This window comes from Copadichromis virginalis, linkage group LG23 (genome assembly GCF_057382275.1).
Source record: "Copadichromis virginalis isolate Kocher_CV1m ecotype Utaka linkage group LG23, C_Virginalis_male_GT1.1, whole genome shotgun sequence".
Classification (NCBI taxonomy): Eukaryota; Metazoa; Chordata; class Actinopteri; order Cichliformes; family Cichlidae; genus Copadichromis; species Copadichromis virginalis.
This window is the reverse complement of record NC_140639.1, coordinates 26,565,416-26,586,981: the sequence shown is the minus strand read 5'-3', so window position 1 is coordinate 26,586,981 and position 21,566 is coordinate 26,565,416. Positions and strand designations below refer to the sequence as shown.

Below are 21,566 nucleotides of genomic sequence, written 5' to 3'. Positions count from 1 at the left end.
TCAAATAATCGTGATCTCAATTTCAGTGAAAATAATCGTGATTATCATTTTTGCCATAATCGAGCAGCCCTACTTTCCGTGCCGCAATTTTATCTCTTAGGTTCTGCAGAACAGTCTCTTTATCTGTGCTGTACTTAGTTTGTTGACAGAAGAACTGGACAGCTAGTCTGTCACCATATGTCCTTATGTATTTTGCCATTTGTCCATCAGTCATGACGGACAGCACTGCCTTATCCACCTGCAGACATAAAACATTAGAGAAATGGTATTAATATACTTTTACTCTAGGAAGCCACACTAGCACACATGGAATACTAACTGTATTAGAATAGAGTTCTTAATCACTGTTCATGATCATTATCAAAAGTTACTCTGTCAACTTCTGTCTTATTACTTTACTGTTGCTGTGTTAGTATTAGTATAGTAATAGTAGTAGATATTTATATATGTTGGGAGAAAACCCTGCAAAAATAAACCCAGGAGGAATAGAGACACAATGAGACAAAGTTACTTTTTTATGCTTAACGTGTACACGGGTGAGCTGCTGGAAACAACCCACAACCATGGACAGTGGCTTGGCATTTTTATAGGCACAAATCACAGAGACAGTGAGAACAGGATAAGAAAATAATAAACAGATAAAATAAACAACTCCATATATGGTGCTAGTCTTGTCAGCAGAGAGCTGGGAGAGATAAAACAATCTGAAACAATATGTCCCCGAAACAATATGTCTTCGCTGGGAAAGTCTAAAAGGATAATTCTAAACTAATCTAACCACAGACAAAGGGCATCTTTGTACATTTAAAAGAAGGTAAAGAAACATAGAATCATTTTTCCTGTAGCAATATACTACGTTACTAAAAAATATTTTGCTAGTAAGGTATAAGTAAGGTAAGTTCCACCAAGTATTTTGTGCCATGTTGTCCATGTTACCATGGTAATGGCACAGCCAGATAACAACATCCAAATTCATGGGCTGCAACCTCTTTTTTTTTTTTTTTAAACTGTATTTATCACATTGTCCAAATTCATGGGCTGCATCCTCCTGAGGACGCTTTTGTAGACCGATTATGTCACAGCGATGCACCGAAGGCTATCCAATTTCGTAGACTCCTTTTTTTTTTATTTGCACAGAAATGTACAACAATTCTGGCAATCTCTACAAAGATTCTATTTTAAATTCGTAAACTCCTCCGAATGCAGCAGACAAATGCGTCCTCCTTTTCACCTATTTTTTTTTTAATTATTGAACTTTATTAAGAAACAGTATACAGAACATGTATACAACCAGAACAAAATTAACATATGCCAGGGGGTGTAATACAAAGAATTACATTCACTTTTCACCGAATTTGAAGGATGGGTCCGGTGTGTGCTTCGTGGCCCATATCCCAGAATTCAAAGTGCGGCCCAGCCAAACTCCAGTTTCCGGTAATGGCGGCCGTTAATAAGTTTTAAAATGACCGTTATTAATCTTTCTGGGTCACAAAATTTTTTTTAAACACATTTCAGGGGAGAACGTGGGTGTATAAACTTTTTTTTTTTTTTTTTTTTTATAAATGACATCAGAAACAGCAGTATGCGACATTACGTGATGGCAGAGCTTCAGTTCATCCTTTGTCATTTTTTTTTTTTTTTTTTTTTTTTTTTTTTTAAATAAATAGGACAGGGGGAATGAATGAGAGAAAGAGGGGGAGAGAAAGAAAGAAAACCAAAGGGGAGAAGAGACGGTGAGAAGGGGGGGGAAGAGAGAGAAAAAAAAAAAGAACTCCTGGGTCACCTGTATGGAGAAAAAAAAAAAAACAAAACAAACAAACAAAAAAAACAAACAGAGGAGACAGCAAACAACAAAGAGCAACATAATAATAGAGAAAACAAAGCACCATCACAATAAACTAGCTAGTCATAGATATCAATATTTACTAAATAATAAACGATATTGTGCAGCACGCAAGATAGACAGCGCACAGTGTGCTTTGAGGCAGCAGCCAAGAAAGCTTTAGTCCGCGTCTGTGAATACCCATGTGTGCATACCTGTGTGGATCAGCATGCTTGCATTCCAAAGGTTTCTCCATGTAATGATCTGCTAGGGAGTGTGGGGGGGCCACAGCCCCGTCCTCCAGGGTGTGAAGCGGGTATGGAGGAGATCAAAACTCCAGACATCCAGAGGCCCCCAGAACACAAGAGACCATGGAAGACCAACAGAGGGGCAGCCGCGCCACTGTTCCAGTAAGAGCTGAGGAGAGTCCCAGATGAGGGCTCGCCCAGCAGCCGCGGAGCAGAAGTCAGGGGGAGTTGCAGTGACGCGCCCGTGAGCTCCGCCGGCCCCCAGCTGTGCCTGAGTGACCGAGCCCCAGGCCGAGAGGCCGGGGGCACCCCACCTCCAAAGGGGCCCGAGCGAGCCCCAGGCCCCGACAAGCGGCCGCCAAGGAGTGAGCCGGTGTGTACCCGGACGCCCACCCCCAGACACAAAGAACCACCAACACACCGACACCTGAGGGAGTCCGCCACCGGCAGGGGAAGTGGTGGTGGGTGGAGATAGGCCTCCAAATCTTGGAGGGCCTGAGGTGTCCCCAGAGAGGTGGCGTCTGATACCCAACCTGACATATAGACACAGACATACAGGCACACACAGACACAAACATCCATTCCCACCCTCATGCTCTCATATGCACTCACTCCACACTCAACCAACGTGGAGACAGACATAAAGAGACGCTGTACACACAATCACACTCCCCAAGCGTACTCTACAAACCGGGTCTAGGTACCCTTGCCCCTGGAGGGGGGAATTGCACCCAGACCCAGGTGGTGTTACCCTTTTCCCTGCGGTGGGGAGAGGCAGACCACCCCGACTCCGCAGCAGCAGGGAGGCCCCACACCCCAGACCGCAGTCGGACGGCCAACTCCTCCTACTAGCCCTCCCGCTCCAGCAGGCCGCAGAGAATGGGGGTGGGAGAAGACTCCAAACCTCCCTCCACCCGCTCATTGTAGTGTTGATGCATATGTGTTCTAAGGTGCAATTAAAACCCAAGTATAAACTTGAAATATCTTCTCGGTTTATCAAGATATCGCATATTTGCAAAAGTGCTTCGACGTTTTCCTTGATGTCTGTTACCCACCAGCTCGATAGGTAGCCGAGAGCTCAAGGGTCACTAAAGCCGCCAAGAACGGCACAACTCGCGGCATATTATTTTCAGATCACCGCGGACTTTAGCTACTCAGGCTAAACTTAATATATAAAACACTTAGACAACCTAAAAATGTTAATGTTTGGCTTTTTTCAGTGTTTCATTTGTTCGTGAGTAAAACGGTTTGGCTGAGATTAAAGTTATTAGATTAAATTCGATAAAATAAAACTTTAATCCCCCGGGTGGGTTCCACATTGGTTTTACAGCGCTTAATCAACGTCACACAGAAAACTGATTAAACAGAAGTGCGAGATGGTCGAGAATTTACTCCAGTGTCGTCTTATATTTTAGATAGAAAGGAGCAGACGGACGAGCTTATTACACTCCACCGAGACAGCGGTGACGCTAATCAGAAGGCTAGACCGTCCAATTTCCCCAGCCGTTCTGAGAACCCGGCCCACGTAGACCACGAAGCCCGAGTCCTCGGGAGGATGCAGCCCATGAATTTGGACACGATTTGAAATTTCAAAACATATGTGCACTTAACGAGTTATGTTTAATGAACCTGAACATATTTACAAGAATTAACATTAAAGGCCTGCATATACGACCTCGGTTTTTCAACAAGTTACTCGCCTTTTGAACCGCGGTGTTTAATGCTTTGTTGTTTATACGTACTTTGTCTTGTTGCATGTGCATGATGTCGTCGTGTGGGACCTCTCTTGACCGCAAGAAATGTTCTAAATCCTCCTCCATGTCCGCACCGTATGGAGCCCCGTACCGTAGCACCGCACCCTTCCACTGAAACGCTATCAAAAAGGAGCGGGATCTTTTGCGAGATCTCACAATACTTATTGCGAGCGCTCGCAATACTTTTGCGAGCGCTCGCAATACTTTTGCGAGATCTCGCAAAAGTCCGTCTTAATTTTTTTTTTCTCCCTAATTTTTTTTTCTCCCATGTCCCCTGGGGGGCTCCGTAGGATTCTGCTAATTATCTAAGTAGCTGAAAAACTGATAGCTGATCAGTTTCACTTATTTAAACAGCGATTGTACTTTTTAACACCAAAAATGGAGTTTAGTCTTCAAGCCAATCATTCCATTCTTTGATCATTTTTACAGAAAAGGTAAAAGCATTTGAAACTGTTATGACACTGTATATTGTTCTCCAAAACAGATAATGGTAATTTTTCCTCTGTGTATTTCAGCAAACTGTATATGGTTCAGGAGCTCAAAAAATAACTTCAACCATATTTAAGTGCGTACCCACAGGTGTTCCTCAAGGTTCAATCCTAGGTCCTCTTGTTTTCTTTGTATATTAATGAGTTTCCATCTGCTTGCTCTGGAGCTAATATGTGTATGCAGATGATGTAATAGTGAAACTGCTGCTAAACAAGCGTTACGTCTGAATCATTCTCCTTTTCATTTAAATGCATCTAAGACAGCGTGCATCTTTTACCAAATCAAGTGGAAAAACCAAAATCAGGATGTTCTGAGTCAAATGTTTAGATATCAACTCTTAATTAAACTTTAAGTCCCAAATAAATAAAAAAAAAGATTTGTAATATAGTTTAATATTGACAACTTAAATATATGAAATACGTTCATACAGCTTAAGTTACATACATTTTGTCCTCCATATTATTTTAGTAATTTGTTCAGCTCAGTTCCTTTACTCTTCATATAATAGATGCATTAAAAACCCATATCATGAGTTTAGTGCATTTATCAAATACATGAATTTGCATCTTTAATTAAATCAATTATGAAACAATATAGCTCCTCATTGATTTAGTTCATTACCACCAGGATAAAAAGAGACCAAATTACACATTTGAATAGAGAGGGCTATATTATTCCTTTAAAGGATGTCTGGTCTTAATGCATTTTCTGTAAAGGCTGTGCAACAGTGGAAGATCACACCCATTAGTTTCAAAGATCAGAACACATTTTCAATGAAAACTGAAGACTGTTGAATGATAATGTCAGTACTGAGCTAAGTTTTACTTTAGCCAGTATGTCCCTTCTCCTTATATAAAATTGATGCGTTCTGATTCTAGTGTTCTTTCAAGACCCAAACTGGGACTACAGCTGAAAATTAGCTCATGGCCAACTCTGGTGCATTTTCAACTAATTTTATTAACATTTCCCAGTTTTAAAATTAAATGTGTAAACTTATTTACATTGAAACAGGAATCTCACCCCTTTGGCCCACTTAAGATCAGAATGTGCTTTCTTTGCACAGTTAAGCCTCAGACATGTCTATAGACTGGTCAGCAACCCCTTTAAAGCGTGAAATGCTTTAAACTTTATTCCAAATTCTAGTTTGCGTTCCCTAGGTGGTCAGTTGTCCCTAGCGACCTGCCATGGTTCACCATTTGTAGCTTCATAGTCCTAGAGACCAAAGTTACAATTACTGAAGTAAAATGAAAACAAAGCACAGGAAGAACAGTTTCAATAATCTTTATTTCATAAAAAAGTCAAATCGGCTTATCAGATTAAAGAAAGTAGAAACCAATAATAATCGTTAGCTGGCGAGGCATTTTACAGGGGGGCGTGTCTTCTGACAAACTGACCGGAGTGACCTCGACAGGCAGTACAAGTTTACCCAAAAAGTCAAGAAGGCGAAGTTTAAGACCGAACAGGAGCCAAAACAATGAGCCGAGTCAATTTTAAAAAGAAAAAATAAAGAGGGGGAGAAAGAAAAGACTTTGGCTGTAGTCGCATGAAGATGAACCTCAGACTTATGAGCAGCAGCCACTGAAAATCAAACACGTTTTCATAATCCAAATTACATCAAAATGACCAAAGAAGGGAAGAGAAGGGGAGAATTTGTCATTTTCTGCTCCCACTGCCCTCCATACTGCGAGTTAAGGACCCGTTTTATTTGGACAAACTAAGCGTTTGGTAGTGGTGGAGGATTGTTTGCATTTGTGGATAAATAAACCGTAACAGGATGTAGAAGGAGGGAAAAGGGCAAAGACATTCTACTGCTCCTGCTCCTACTTTTTAAAAGAAAAACAAAAGAAAAACAAAGCTCGTCTGGCAATTGAGGTTTTAGTCCGCCTCCTCTTCCTCCGATTCCGACTCTGCCGAGAGAAAACACAAGAGGACGAATCAGTCAAGACGCTGATCACTTTACAACATCTTGTGAATGAGTAAAACGATGATTTGATTGTGATTGTCTTTAAAGTATTTAAGACCTCCTTTTTCTCATGACTGTACAGTCATTTAAAGACTGAGACCTTTCCCAACTACCTGGTTGCCTCCAGCACCCTGTGCATGTGAAGAACTCGCCACTAAAAACCAAACAACATGCAGTCATCCTTTGCTCCAGTGAATACATCAGGACTAAACGCTGATCTGGTTTCAGAGGATTTCAAACAAGAAAAATACTCACTCTCCCAGGATTAGAGACTGTTTGTGACGCCTGGCAACCATCAGTCACTAGAGAAACTTTTATTCTGGCCAGTTTGTTAGTGCTGGGTAAAAATCAGTAACAAAAAGGCTGCATGGAAACCCCTTGATTGGTGACAATTTGTCTCAATTGCACAGACAAAACCTGCAAACTAGGAGCAACTGAGACAAAATACTTGCAAACCACTCGCCAAGTGGGTGTGAAACTTTTGACATAAGCCAGAATTGGAGAAATTGAACTTGTACCTCAACTCTGCAAATATATTGCAAAAAAGAAGCAACCGATGACTTTAGAGGAACTTTTTTGGACTTATTTCAAGTTTCCCTGCCACTCAGGAATAGTTTGCATCTTCCAAGCAAAGTACTTGTAACCAGGTTTTTGGTTCAGCCCCCTCTTGTGATCAATTTCGCCAAACAACAGCTCGTTTGGAAATGAACATTTTCCCTGGTGATTGTCGTTTGCAAGATTGCCACTTACTCTAGGGCCATTTATAGAGGCATTTTGCATTATACTTTGGCTAAAGCTACAGCTTCGAGTTTTATAACAAACATCCTGATACACTAGCACAGATGGCCAGCCAGATTATTATAATAATAATTATATCGCGCTTTTCAATGCCACTATTCATTCATTCTCTCACTCACACTGGTGGAGGCAAGCTACGGTTGTAGCCACAGCTGGTGCTCGACTTCCCATTACATGGCCACACCACAGAGCATTTGTGGTGCTTCAACCAGTTGTGGACCGATCGAGCTCTGTTACCTGACATGCCAGCATCAATTACCATGTGGGTAGTAGTCATGTGACTGTAAAACATCTCAAGCATTTCATATTGACCTGTGATTGAGTCAGCTAACAAGCTAAAACAAAGCTTTAGCAAATTCATATATAGTATAAACTCCGTTGTCATAAATACACTCAGGTACATGTCTATACATGCCTTTAATCATACAACGTGACAGGTGCATGTCTAACTGGCCTGTTCAATGCAGAGCTCCTTTGACCTTTTAGTGGCCTTTCAGGTTTTGAGCATATGCCATCAGCTCTGAACACAGCTCCTCAAAACACACAAAACCCAGGAAGTGCAGGTTATTTCTCCATCTTTACCTTCCTCAGCATTCTTCAGCCACTCCACAAATTTTTTCATCTGCTCGAGGAAAACGCTCTTCCCCTTGGCAAGGTGGGCTTCAGTGTACCACTTCAGTATGGCCTCTTCACTCAATACATCCGCTGAAAGAGAAAACAGGACTGTGAGGAGGGCGGGCACATTAAACTTCCACCAGGAGAGCCTGAAACCTTTGTAAAGATTCAAAGAAACAATTTACTGATGCTTGGTGAGAGTTTCTCTATTAAAAACAATCTGGACTTCTGGGGGAAATCTAAGACCAATCAAAGCTGAAGCTGTGTGTAAAAAGGACAATGCCAAGCCAGACTTTCTAGTGTTTGGGTAGCAGAAAAAAAAAAAAAAAAAAAAAAGACACCAAGCACATTCAAGAAACAGCTTTTTAAAGTCAGGAAATGGGAAAAATGACCTTTCATAAACCTAAAAGACGACAAGACAAGCTGTCACAGCCAAGCTTTTTCCTCCTGCTGTAGCACCAACCTTTATAGAGGAGCACCACGATCTTCTGAAAGGCCTTCATGAAGTGGATGTTGTCGTAGCAGTACTCCTGGATCTTCAGCAGCAGGCTGAGCTCAGACAGACCCTGGGAGGTGAAGGCTTTCAGCAGAGGGCTGTATTGCTGTGGAGAAAGAAGCCGCTAAATTAGAGCATGTAAAGCTGCAGGGAGCAATACTGTGGTACACGTGGAGCAGTTTCCTTTCACCAACCAACAGTCTGGGACAGATTGATTGATGTACACGAGCTTTAACAGCTTCTCATGCAGCTTTGTGATTTTCTTCCTTAAAAGTTTTCAGGTCGGTCAAACAGACCAATCACATTTATCCATCTAACTCTGAGTTTCAATAGCAACCAAGATACTTGTAGACTTCCTGTTGGGTTTAGAAGGCACAAAGATGCCTTTTCAACTTGGGATATTACACGAGGCCACTGAATTTCATGCAAGCAGATTAAAATCAAGTGCTGGGGCTCCTTTATTGAAATACTGTAGGTGGCACCATAGACCCAATAAATACTACAAAACCTGCCTCTTGACTTTAAAATGCCAGCCTTCCAAAATGGGGTTTAGGGCATGTTTCCACTGAGATACATGTGTAACATCCCAAGATGGACAAAATGAATCAAATTTCACAGGTTAGTTTTGTAGGTGATGCTATTGAGGTGTTTTGCACCCCCACATGTGTTAGCCCCATAATAAAGTCTTCATTAGTCTTGAAGTTCATGGGTTTGAGGATGTTTAGACACTTGAAAAGAGAACATTTACTGGCAATAATAAATAGACGCTGTAATTTGGGGATTTATTGCAGTGAGATTGTTGCTACTGCTGGACTAGAGGCACAATGAACTAAACGGGAGGCTTTTATTTTGCAAATCTGCCACCAACTTGAAAATCCTGTTCAATTCAAATATTCCAAGGCTTTTACTTTGAAGTAAGACATAGCTGTGGTTGCGGGATAAGCCTTCAGCCGTAGAGTCGCGTTTCCTGCACAGGTTCATTAATTAATAATGATGAATTAATCCCTTTAAGCGCTTTAACCACAGCTGTGCTCCTCGGCCCTGCTGCGTACCTTCAAGTGTTTGATGGCTTGTTCGGTCACGAGCTCTTCCTTCTTGTTCCATTCCACGGAGCTCATCACACTAGTCCAGATGATGCTGATCATGGCCTGCTCAGAGAGGTTGGCCTTCTTCATCTCCTCCCTAGTGAAGGCGATAATCTGAAGGAGGGAAGGCAGCGAGGTTAATCACACACGTCAGTCACTAATGAAGCACACATCTGTTTCTGTGCTTTTTCATTCAGAGAAACTGAGTGGAGCAAAAACAGAAGTGTTAAAAACCTGTTGTTCAGAGCTCAGTGTATATCTTTTATGATAAATTAGGCATTTAAATAAGTCAGCCTGTGGCCTCACCTCCTTCAGAGGGTCACCTCGGGACATCTGCTCCTGGAGCTCCTTCTGCAGCTCCTTGCGGGCGCCGATGGATTGCTGGTTGCGGGCGAAGTCAGACAGCTCCTTCAGCCCGGCGTCGGTGAAGTACTTCGAAAAATGCTCGCAGCTCCGTTTGTTGGCCGGAAAGAGTTCCTGAGGAGGAGAAGGATGTTCACACACCAGTGAGACACTGGCAGCAGGAATGGGTCGACACGTGGCCCCTGACTTGTGTTTTTGCTTACCATCAGCCTGTTGTCCATGCCAACTTTGCGAAGACTGCCAGCAACAGAGTTGATGTCCTTCTCGTTGATCCATGACTTGAACAGCTTGACAGCGAAGGCTGCAGAAACGCCTGGACAGAGATGACACAGGTCAGAGCTTCTTCTGAACACAAAACCAACTCCTTTTTTAAATTAATTTGACTGCCCTAATTAATGTTACGCTTCCCAGGGAAGCTGTTGCACACAAGAACCACAGAAAGTGTCAGTGTTGCAGGACGAAACCACCAAACTGCTGCTGTCACTGATACCCGACCAGCTTTCTGACCGTTTCTGAGCCATGCATCTCTGCAAACCCAGACTTAAGACGTTTGTCCTTACCTTCTTTGACGAGGTTCTCGTTGAAGAGACTGTTCAGGATGGAGGCTGATATGCTGCCGTTGGCCAGCAGGATGCCGGTCAGCATGGCGAGCTTGTTGCGCTCAGACTCAGTAAACCCCTTTAGAAACAGCAGTAACTACAAAGAGAACGCAGACAAGTTTAATGCATGTTTAAGCTTGAAAAACAAAAACTGTGGGCATACTTACATCCCTAGAGATGTTAAAACTCCCTTCCACTAAAGAAATTTCTTTCCAGACATGTTGAGAATAACCTTTTAAGCAAATCAAATCCAGGGTTACCACACATTAAAAGTTTGTATTTTGAGCTTCTGTGGACGGTCAAGAGTTTTAAAATGTTTGTATCAGCAATAAACTAGTGTAACTTCATGGGGCTGCTGTGACACCACGCCTGGGATCACTGCAATGCCCTTAACATCATTGAAAAGTGCACAGTTGTTTCCAAATCCCATTAGATTTTATCAATTGTGCAAACCGTTCAAGAGTTGCGATAAAAAGGCCCAACTTATCCCCAGCAACAGGTGGGTCGTTTCCCACAGAGCTGCTCGCATTTGCGGAAATGTAAGGGCACGTGAAGAAAAAGCACCTCCTGTGGTGTGAAAGAAAACAACGCACACCATGCAGCAATTAATTTCTTATCCCATCAGTGGACATCAGCTCCATCTTTGACTGCAGTCTTTGTGCTTATGGCACCAGTTTTCTACAGCAGGACTTAAACTCCATGTATGGTGTCACACACCCATCCTACGCTTCCTAGTACTGTGCTTACAAGCATAAAATAAGCACCACATAATGATCCAGCGGCACAAAGTCCTTGACTACACTGACAGACCCGACAGCCAAGCAGTCGTTCCCATTTCAGCTCTTTGAAGTGGTGCACTGCAACGCAAATTCAGGCTTGTGGATGTCACTCAGACACGAGCAGACAAAGTATAATCAAGGCCCAACCCCCCAATTACTGGCAGTCAAAAACACCTCAAACAGCCCGACCACTTAAAGGTATGATCTGGTGCTGCAGTTGTACTTTCAAAGATCATGGCTGCTGAAACTGCTAGCATCCAAGATGGTGCAGCTGGGAGTTTGTCCAACCACAGGAACAGAGGTTCATGAGAGCTGACCAACTACAAGGGCCGCAACAGCAGCGAACAGACTGCTCTAAAGTTGGAGCACATTAAAAGAACAGGGATAGCAGAGGCTCAGCCTTCAAAATAAGAGCATGAAAAATATCAGTTAATCAATTTTGACTTTAGTCTTGTTTAGTCGGCTTGTGGGAAACTCAAAAGTCCGCAATTAAAACTTTTAACACCAATGAAATTTTATTTTTAGATTAAGAAATTCAGAAACTTTTAAAACATCTACAGTACATTATGTACTTCGTCTGCTGCATAGTGCCTTGCTTTGGGGGAAAAAAGTTTGTTATCTTGAAAACAAACGAAGGGAACTGCAATCAACAGCTGGCAACCTCTGCCTCAAACCGTTCCAACCAGCTAAGCCCAGTTTGAACTTATCCCCTTATCAGGATCCAGTTATTGCTCACCTTCTTGATCTCCTCTTCGAAACCCTTCTCCAGGTACTTGTAACGCCTGATCAGCTTGTTAAAAACCTGTTTATGAGTCAAAGAGAAGAAACGGCCTGTGAGCATTACCTGCTTGTCACGCGTGCTTCATTTTTAAAACGCATTCATTAACAGGGACCGACCTGAGCATATGCTTGCATTGTCTCCAGGTCTTCTTGTGCCGTGAAGAGGCAGTACTCTGTGCGGGTCATGTCATCAGAGAGAGTCCCTCCTGGGGCTGCAGACACACATAAAAAGGTAAATATATACATGTATTACACACATTTCTGCACACGAGTGACGACAAAACATGTCGCAACTCACCCAGCATCCCGCCAGCCACCAGGATGTCAAAGAGTGTCTCTGCATAGCGGCGGTAGTCAAGCTTGGCGCCAGAGGCATCGAGGAACTTTGCGACCGCTTCCAAATCAGTGCCAGTTTGATTCAAGCCTTGTACGATACTTTCTTGAAACTGAGTAGGGTCAAATCTCTCCTTTTCATCTGTGGGAAGACAACGACACACAAACGTTGATTCAGAAATGAAAGCAGAGTGTGGAACAGCAGGGCTGGGGATCAGTGGATCCAGGAATCAGCACTCACCTCTTTTCCTCGTTTTGAAACGCTGGCCTGTTAGCGTTGGCTTTTGCTGCTTTTGATTATTCATAAAAGACACCCTGAAAGAGACGAGAACACACAGAGTTAATGTTTAGCTGCACAGGCAACTCATCAACGGGCCCTGTAATTATGTTTTCTCCTCCCAGCACCTGGGCGTAAGCCGGGTTATCCACACGTCCTGTAACAATGGGCTGTGTAGAATGACTTTAGAGTCTGCTGGTAATTCAAAAAGCTGGTGGCACCGACCGGAGATGAAAAGTTTTTATTGTAAGAACTTAGTTTCAGTTTGTTTTCAATCAGTTTACTCTCTGGGAGTTTCCAGAGTTGGCTTATTCTTTTCAGTTTAGTTTTAACTTAAAACCTGTTCAGTTTCAGTCAGGCTTTTATTTCTCTCACTTTAAAGAGAGGATAAATTTCAAAAGTAATCATGAATATTTGAAGGACGCTGCGAGTCATACAGGAAGGCTCATGGAGTTAAATTATTATCAAAATGGTATTTTTGGAAATGCATTAGTTCCTATTTAACTAAAACACATTCCCCCTTTCATTTTAACAGGGTGTAAAAACCCTTAAAAGGTACAAACAATGAAAAGGCCCGACTCTTTGCCCGCGATGAGGTTCATTGTGAAAGTAACCAAAGTGTTATCACAGGACGAAATGTTCCCTTGCTATAGCAGTCAAAACAAAAAAAGTGCACACTCAGCAAAAAAAGAAAAACAAACCTAGTAGTGAAGCAACAATTTCTTCATTTTAATTTACTTAAATGTTTTAAAGTCTGAGTTCTTCAGCAACAAACCACAAAGGCCACAAATCATGCTTGTTAACCATGTCTTATTTCCAGACAATGATAAAAGTAACCACATTGTTCCTTTAATTCATGGATCCGTGTTGAAAAAGCAACACGCTGATAACAGTAACGATGAATAACACCCAGTTTTGATCTTTTTTTGAGCCACAAACACACAGTAGCCTTTACACACTAATAACCCACTGGTTTAGAATAATAATAATAATTCTGGGACATTTCAGCCAGCAGCATCTGTACATCCCTGAGAGAAACTGCAGTACTACACTGGCTGAAATGTTCCTTCACTGTGTGGGAATCAGTCAAACTGAGTTGATAGAGATAAGTAGAAAAAAGAGTGCAAATTAGGGAAGGGAAAAAAAGACCAGCTTCCAAGACTTCAGCTCAACATTTAGTCCCATCAGCTGACAAAACAGGGCAGTAAATGTCATCTTATTAACAGATAACAGCCAAGGGGCTGATATTTCTTGACACTTTTCCCTTTCATGTCCAATTTCCCCCCTCCATTTCTACCAAAGAGTGTATACATGTTTGAGTATTTAAACCCATGACACCCCTTTTCTTTGCAGTGATGGCTTCATTTCCCTCCCAAATCCCAAACTCTCTTCTATCCAGGCTCAGGGTCCGTCAACAGCTGGATTAATGTCAAGGAAACTCACTGTGTAAGTTATTTTGCTGTAACTGAGACGTTCACGTGCCTCTTAAGATTAAACCAAGTAACGTGTATATCTGTAACCACTGCCTTCACAAACACAGAGAACGTTAGAAAGTATTTAACTCTAAGAGATGCGCATTTATCAGTTTTAAATGGCAGTGTAGTTAACCACTATCCGCGAGCATGCAGTTGTTTAGTTTTAGCTGTTCTGACTTCATTTATCTTACTCCAAGGAAAGCCTCCTTAATCTATTAAAAACAGCCTGACATAATACAGATTTAGTTCAAAGTAAATTAAATCCAGCACGGCTGCTTTTCCTCCCCCCGGGCTTTGACTAGCTACTCACACAAAGGTGAAGGAGTACTCGGCAGACAAAAGACAATCTGCGGGGCTATAAAGGTGGATGCTGGGAGGTGGAAATAACCAGATGTATCAGCACGACACTGCTTAATTCAATCACAGTACACAGGTGTGACCTCAACGCGAGCACGTTCCACGGATATTTCCCACGGATAGCTTTCCGCTCGCGAGCAATGAGGGGATTTTCTGAGCAGCTGGCTAACTGTGGATTAGCACAGGCTAACTCGAGGCCTCGCCATGCGCCGAGCAAGGTAGCCGGGCCCGCTAGCACGCTAACCACGTTTGATTACCGTTCAGCCTCGGCTCACGCACGCAAGAAAATTCACCGCATCAGCACCTCATCGACTATAAAACACAACCACCTGTCGAGCTGTCATGAAAAAAAAAACCCCATCCATAACAACAACAAAGCAGAGCCGCAATCTGCTCTGTAATGGAGCTAATGCTAAGTTAAAATTCGCCCTCCGGCGGCGCCCATGATGGCAACATTCCCAGGCCGAACAAAACCCAAAAAGCAAAATTTCCTGCCTTCAAACAGGCCACATCAGTACACGCAAGGAGAGGGCGGCGTGGGAACCGAGGCGAGGAGCCGGAAAATGAGAGTACTCACCGAAATTAATGCAGATAAAAAACGGTTGTGAAGCCGAGGAATGGAAGCAAAGTGTCGAGTATCTGAGCGGCCCAAACAAAAAGACCTTCCCGTCAGGACTTCCGCAGGCTCCGCCCGCTGCGCATGCGCTTTTTAAAGGGGATTTCCTTTGAACAAAAACGTTTAATTTACTGATACAGAAAGCTTTTTCTTTGTTTGTTTGTTTTGAAATACATTACAGTATATTTATGTAGCTAACCCTTGCGTGGTCTTCCTGTTTTTGTTACTCAGCCAGTGTTAAGTTATTGTGTTATTAAATCAGTGCATCAATAACAATGTATGTAAAAATACATAACAGATGTTTACCACATACATGGTTCATATTTCAAATATGAAATGCTGCTTATTTTTTGTGATAAAATGTAACTGAATAACAGATGTGAGTGAAAAAAAAAACATGTTTATCTTGAAAAAATATAAATGAACTTGATTAGGAGCAGATTTATGTCAGTCTATACAACATAAACAGTCTGGATATGCATTTCTTGCACTTTATCCCTGTATAGCAGAGATGTCAAACATAAGACCTAAGGGCCAAAATCGGCCCATCAGACTCCAATTTGGGACCTAATTAACAGCACTGGAAAACATGAACGAAGGTGTAAAGTTTTATGTTTCATAAGCTTTATGTTTACTGATAACGATCTCCCACATGGCCATTCATGCTATGCCGAAATAATTAGATAATAGATTAAAAAACCTAACTGGTAGAAAGTTCCAATTTTTTCACTTATTACACATAGGGTAAAATGTGCCGGGATGCTGGAGCACAAACGAACAGCAGGCCATGCAGGGAGAGGACAGAGTGAAGGGAAAAAGTACCTCCATACCTTTATGGCATGAACACCACCTGTGTGATATAAATGCATAAGGCTTGAAGTCTCTGAAAATGTGTTAGTCGATTTGTTCTTCATGGAAAATCACCCAAAGGGAAGTATTCTGTGGCTAAAATAAAAAAAGAAACTAATTTCCTTTTGGTAAACAGTGAAAATAGCTCACAGACCCAAACACACTACATATAGGTTCATTTATTAATTTATCATATACATATATGCACACAATAAACATATGATTGATATTTCCAGGTGAAATTACATTCCCTTTCATGTTCCCTACATATTCTAACATTTTTCCCTTTATCAGTGTCCGATCACACCAAAACCTCGATTTTTATTTTTTACTTTTGCACTGGTGTGTTTCTGGTCATTGTCCTGCTGCAGAACTCAAGTGCTCTTGATCTTCAGGGCATGAACTAATGCTCAGACATTCTCATTCAGGATTTTCTAGTAGAGAGCAGAATTCATGGTTCCATCAATTACAGCAACTCATCCTGAAGCAGCAGAGCAGCCCCAGACCATCACACTGTTGCTGTGAAGTTGTTTTATGTCTGATGTAATGGGACTCAAACCTTCCAGAAAAGTTCAGCTTTTGCCTAGTCAGTCCACGGGATGTTTTCCCAAAGGTCTTGGGAATCATGAGGATGTGTTTTGGGTACAGGGTGAAACGAGCCTTTGTGTTGCCAATTCAGCCATATTTGAGCCTTTTTAACATAATTATCAAAGAAATAATCCAACTTGCTGTGAGGCAAACACCATCACGCAGTGTTGGTGAATGAAATTCAATTACTGTACAAGTAATACTGTACAGCTTATGGATGCAACTTACCAACTAGCTAGCTAACTGCTGAATAAAGTATCACCCAAATGCAGTGTTTTCTAGTGCAGAAAAACAAACAAAACACAGGATGGCAGCAAACAAAAAGCGTCAAAATGCAGAATTCAGAAATCACCCGAGGATAGTGCAGTTGCTACTTCCAGCTTTGATGCGCGCACACACACACACACACACACACACACACACACACACACACACACACACACACACACACACACACACACAAATTCTGCTGTTCTAATTAAGTTTCAGCCAAAGACAAAAAACAAAACAAAAAAACGTTGTATTGTTCCGATAAATCACAAGTGTCTGTGTTACATAAAAGTTTTGCCTTCAAATAATCCAGTAACCCAGTTAGAGCGTCTGTAGTGAGTAATCCATTACAAATGTTATTCTGTAAGCTCTTAATTGAAATACTTCACCCTAAAAAAAATTTTTAAATTTACTTTTATAAAAACTAATAAGATGCCAAATTACAGTCATTTATCTACATTCCTAAAGAAAATCATTTTCTTAGAGGTTGAATGTTGTGCTTCACTAATTTCTCACACTGTGCCAGGTAAACTTTGAAGTCATGTTATATTACTAGTTTGTTATTTGCCTGATATACAGAAATATTTTAGTTATAGGCAAATATGGCAGAATTTAAGAAAGAAAAGAGAAAAAAAGTATTTGTATTTATGATAGGTTTACGATGGTTGTGTGGAAGAGCAGAGCAGCAGCTGCTCAAATATGCAGAACCACCACACCACAGTCAAAGCCACTTATATCACATTTTTTCTCCATTCTGATGCTCTGTTTGGAGTCCAGCAGGTCGTCTTGACCACATCTACGTCCCTAAACATGCAGAGTTGCTGCCATGTGAGTGGCTGATTAGGCATTTCTTTTAATGAGCAGCACAACAGCTGTAGCCAGTGAAGATCATCCTTGTGGTGTGATCATCCTCGTGTACCAGTCAGCATGGCCTTAGTCTCTAAAGTGACTTTGAGTTCATCCTTAGTTTTACAGAGACAAAAGGTGGATTTTCTTTGCTTTATGAAACATAATTTATGTTTTCCCTTCTAAATCAAGCATTCAAGCACAAAACAAATCAATGCCTTCAGACAAAACCAAAGATCAAGTGGACGATCGTCTCACATTTATGGAAGCCTGTTTCCGCCACTTAAAAAAAAAAAAAAAAAAAAGATCCATAACTCAAAATTCCGAGTTATTAACTCAATATTCTGAGAAAAGCAACTCGAAATTTCGAGTTAGCGCTGCCAATCAGTAATCTACGTGAATGACGTCATTTCCTTGTTACCCGGAAGCTGAAGCCCTCAGCTACAAATGCTACAGCTAAGCTACCGGTATTACATCCAGTCGTGAATGCACAGATTGCTGAGTGTTTTCAGCCTGGCTTCACAAATGATGAAATCCCTGTGTTATTAGCTGAATCACATGGTGTTACTATCAGCAAACGTATTCGCAAAAGCGCCAATTTGTTGGGATCCGTTTTTGAGTGAGCGTTCCTCTGCGCGATATGCTTCCGGGTAACAAGAAAGCGACCTCATTCACGTATATTTTTGATTGGCAGAGCATTTCCCATAACACAGAATAAATCTAATTCAATCACAATGTTGATTCTTTGTGTTTAAAATTAATAAAAATGAGGAACACGTCTGCGGGCTGAAACCCACTCGAGTGGCCACAATTCTGGTTACATTTGGTAACAGAATAACTAAAAAAAGATATCTATAAAAGATTAAAAACTAACTGCACTGTGCATGTGGTGGACCACCACAAAAAAAGAAAAAGAAGAGAAATGATCATCGGACAGATTCTGTGCAAGTGAAACATGCAGTCTTAAATCAAAGGAAATTTGACTGCACAACAGCGTTAACCGTGTGTATTTGACTCAGTGGGTAGGTGTGACGTGTGCATCGCAGTGATTTGTGTTTAGCTTCTGAAATCTTAAATTCAATGATACAAGAAAATCTGTAAAGGTGTTAAACACTGAAGTGGATTAAAAGCACCTTTGCCCCGCGGCTGGTATTTTTTGCTACTCTAAGTGAATTTCACCTGATATTAGCTAAAAATGATTAGTTTAAAATCTTTAGTTTGATTCAGTCTCAGATGTCCAAGGCCCACGGCTTGAAAGACCCTGGTTTGCTGGCTGGAACCTGGAAACAAAAAGAATAGGAATTAATGTGTAAAGTTTTGGTCTTCAAAACAGTTCTGCACACCATCATCATTCCCACAGGTATGAGCTTCCTGCCATCACTCACAGTGGCCTCTCATTAATATGAGCAGAATGTGCTTAAAGTTTATGTGACAGCTGAACTCCTCGACCTTTCCTGTCTGTAAGCATAAATTTACAGTTACAGGACCTGAAGTTTACAAACTGTCCCGTTTAGGCGAACTCCAGATTGTGTAGCTGACATGTGTAGTTACCTTCTGAGTGAATGGGGAGGCAGAGGCTAAGCAGGCCCTCTCTGGTGTTGCAGGGGAGTTTAGAGAAAAGGGTCCCTTCAAACCAGAATCGGAGCGAGCAGCAGCCACGGCGTCTTTGATGGCGAAGAACACCGAACTGCCCAAGAAGAGGGTGGGTTCTCCAATACCCTGCACAGGAGACGAAAATCAGCAACGCACCAAGTACAATAGAAAACTAAAAGACTGAGGTGTTTGGAAGTAATCTTCCTCCTTGTGTCTGACCTTTGAAGAGTAGATGGCGTAGGGGTTGTCAGAGTCGGGCAGCAGGTAGACGTTAAACTGCAGCGGCACATCGCAGACCGCCGGGATCTTGTACTGAGACGGTCCTCGAGTGTACAGCAGCCCGAAGGGAGAAAACTTCAGCTCCTCCAGAGTGTAGAGACCCAAACCCTGCATGAACGCTCCCTCAATCTGAGAGAAGGGAAGAAATCAAGGAGAGAGACGTTAATTACTACGCTCTGCTAAAAGTTGTTTTTTTACTTAACTAAATTCAGCTGTTCAGGTTTTAAAACACTGGGTGAAATGGGTGCAGCCACTTACTGAACCGTGCAAACGGGCTTGAGTATACATATCGACTGGGGGGGTTTGAACAGTTCTAACAAACCTGAAGGTCAGCTCAGGTAACTTTTGGCTCTGGACCTCTGGTTCCCCCTTTTTAAATGATTAAAATTGCCATGGTTTGGTTGCAGACAGCCCTCCGCGAACCTGGTTCTGCCAGAGTTTTCTCCCTGTTAAAAAGCAAGTCTTTTCTTTTCCATTTACACCAAGTGCTTACCCACAGTGGGTTGTTTGATTGCTGAGGGTTTCAATGCATTATTGTAGGGTCTTTATCTTACAATATAAAGCACCTTGAGGGGATTGCTGTTCTGATTTGGCACTATATAATAATTTGAACTGAATTACTTATTTGGTGTGACCACCTTTATTCTTCAGCACATTCTGAACTCTCTTAGCTTTGTCGTGTCTTTAATAAGGGTGGGTTTTAATGATGGATTCTGGCTTGGATAACGTGATATCAATTCATTAAAATCCTGAATCGATTGTTTTATACAAATGTATTTTGCCCAAAATTCCAGAATCTCAGGTGAAACGTCACAAAATTTTGACAACCACCAAACATTTAAAACGGTAAATGAGAGCAGCTACACGGGTTCTGCACAAAGACGTAAACACAAAGCGCGGACCCGCGGATCAAAATCAGTGAGATGTGGCTTTCTCACCGATGGCACGGACACGGTCGGGGCTGAAAGCCGACAGCTCGCTGATTCTGATGTTTTGGCGGGTCCGCGCTTTGTGTTTACGCCGATTCTAAAGCTGTTAGTTTGATCTCTCTCCAAACAATATTGACTGAACCAGCAGCAAAAGAAGATCCAAACTAAGCTTCACATAAACATAGTTTTGAATTCCCTCTGACTTTGCATCCACCACAAAAAAACAACAAAAAAAAAAAAAACCAAACAAACAAAAAAACAAAAAAAAAAAAAACAACCCACACTTCATGCACAGCTCTCTCTCTCTCCCTCTCTGTACTTCAAGAACAGTTTCCCGTCTATCCCTGAAATCTGTTTTCTGCATTATTCGCTTGCTTGTTACGCACAAGACTGTTGTTTACAGCGCTGTCGGCCGATGTTTTTTTTCTTTTCCTTTTACTCACTTCCAAAAAGAAAACCTAATTTCTGCTGTTCTATACTGAACAGATTTAAACTTTGTAAAATTATACAAAATGCAAAACGCTCAGCCGTGTCTCTAATAAAACCACTGTAACTTCAGAGGTAATGTTCATAAGCTGATTAATGGTTTTCTTTCATTTTTGATGTACTGCAGAATATTTTTATAAAATCCCAGGCCAGGAAAATCGCCCTCATGTTTTTCTGTGTTTTATCTTCAGCTACTTTGACACAAAGGCCTCTGCTGTGACGCTCACACCTTTGATAAAGTCTTGTGTGTGTCAGCTTCCTTTTTATAGATACAAAAATATGTAAATGTACTGATCTGAATTATAATATTTCTGACTGTCTGAGGCAAAATTTCCCAGATTCAAATCAAACTGAATCGAATCGATTCAGGACCTTTTGAATCGGAATCGAATCGATTCTAGAAATCAGTGACGATACTCAGCCCTAGTCTTTAAGTCGTCTTCAGGAATAGTTCTCCAGGCTTCTTGAAGGACATTCAAAGCTCTTCTTTGGATGTTTCTGCCTTTTGTTATGTTCTCTGTCAACATGATCCCACACTGCTTCAATAATGTTGAGGTCCGAGCTCTGGGGAGGCCAATCCATGACTGATAGTGCTCCACTGTGTGTTTTTCTGTCCAGGTATGATTTTACTGCTCTGGCAGACCTTCAGAAAGCCCAGAGAACTATTTCTCAAGAACACAAATTCTGGCTCCAGTCTTTTTCATGCTGTTTACATTGTGTTGGTTAATGACACTGAAACAACTGCCAGGCAGTCATGCAAAGATGTAAAATGGCCGTAGGTCTGACCTGGCCCATGTCCACAGATGGGTTCACACTTTTGCCGATATCCACTACGATGTCAGTCCTCAACGTCTGCAAGAAGCACAAACATGAAAAG

The 21,566-nt window shown here is 41.7% G+C and overlaps 2 protein-coding genes across 2 annotated transcripts in view; both read right to left on the bottom strand.

The window, feature by feature from the left end:
- Positions 1 to 5,578: 5,578 nt before the first annotated feature.
- Positions 5,579 to 14,914, bottom strand: bzw1a (basic leucine zipper and W2 domains 1a). The gene is made up of 12 exons (XM_085448246.1): positions 14,811 to 14,914; positions 12,366 to 12,439; positions 12,090 to 12,266; positions 11,909 to 12,003; positions 11,748 to 11,813; positions 10,194 to 10,329; positions 9,837 to 9,946; positions 9,577 to 9,747; positions 9,238 to 9,384; positions 8,153 to 8,291; positions 7,657 to 7,779; positions 5,579 to 6,220 (listed from the first exon to the last, which is right to left on the bottom strand). The coding sequence occupies exons 2-12, from the start codon at positions 12,427 to 12,429 to the stop codon at positions 6,189 to 6,191; spliced, it is 1,260 nt and encodes a 419-aa protein (XP_085304372.1). The 5' UTR covers positions 12,430 to 12,439; positions 14,811 to 14,914; the 3' UTR covers positions 5,579 to 6,188.
- A 947-nt stretch (positions 14,915 to 15,861) lies between these two features.
- Positions 15,862 to 21,566, bottom strand: part of aox6 (aldehyde oxidase 6) — a 35,127-nt gene continuing 29,422 nt past the window's right edge. The window contains exons 31-34 of the mRNA XM_085449782.1: positions 21,476 to 21,541; positions 19,215 to 19,403; positions 18,954 to 19,121; positions 15,862 to 18,682 (exon numbers count right to left, since the gene is read on the bottom strand). Of these exons, the coding sequence (XP_085305908.1) occupies positions 18,632 to 18,682; positions 18,954 to 19,121; positions 19,215 to 19,403; positions 21,476 to 21,541 (474 nt within the window). The 3' untranslated portion in view covers positions 15,862 to 18,631. The remainder of the gene's footprint in view (positions 18,683 to 18,953; positions 19,122 to 19,214; positions 19,404 to 21,475; positions 21,542 to 21,566) is intronic.

What these genes read in the sequence shown, in the direction of transcription:
- bzw1a (XM_085448246.1), bottom strand. Translation starts at nt 12,429, where the DNA reads ATGAATAATCAAAAGCAGCAAAAGCCAACGCTAACAGGCCAGCGTTTC. An exon ending in GCATGGACAACAGGCTGATG is followed by an intron (nt 9,748 to 9,836) that starts GTAAGCAAAAAC and finishes TCTCCTCCTCAG; the next exon opens with GAACTCTTTCCGGCCAACAA. An exon ending in GCTGAAGAATGCTGAGGAAG is followed by an intron (nt 6,221 to 7,656) that starts GTAAAGATGGAG and finishes TTCTCTCGGCAG; the next exon opens with AGTCGGAATCGGAGGAAGAG.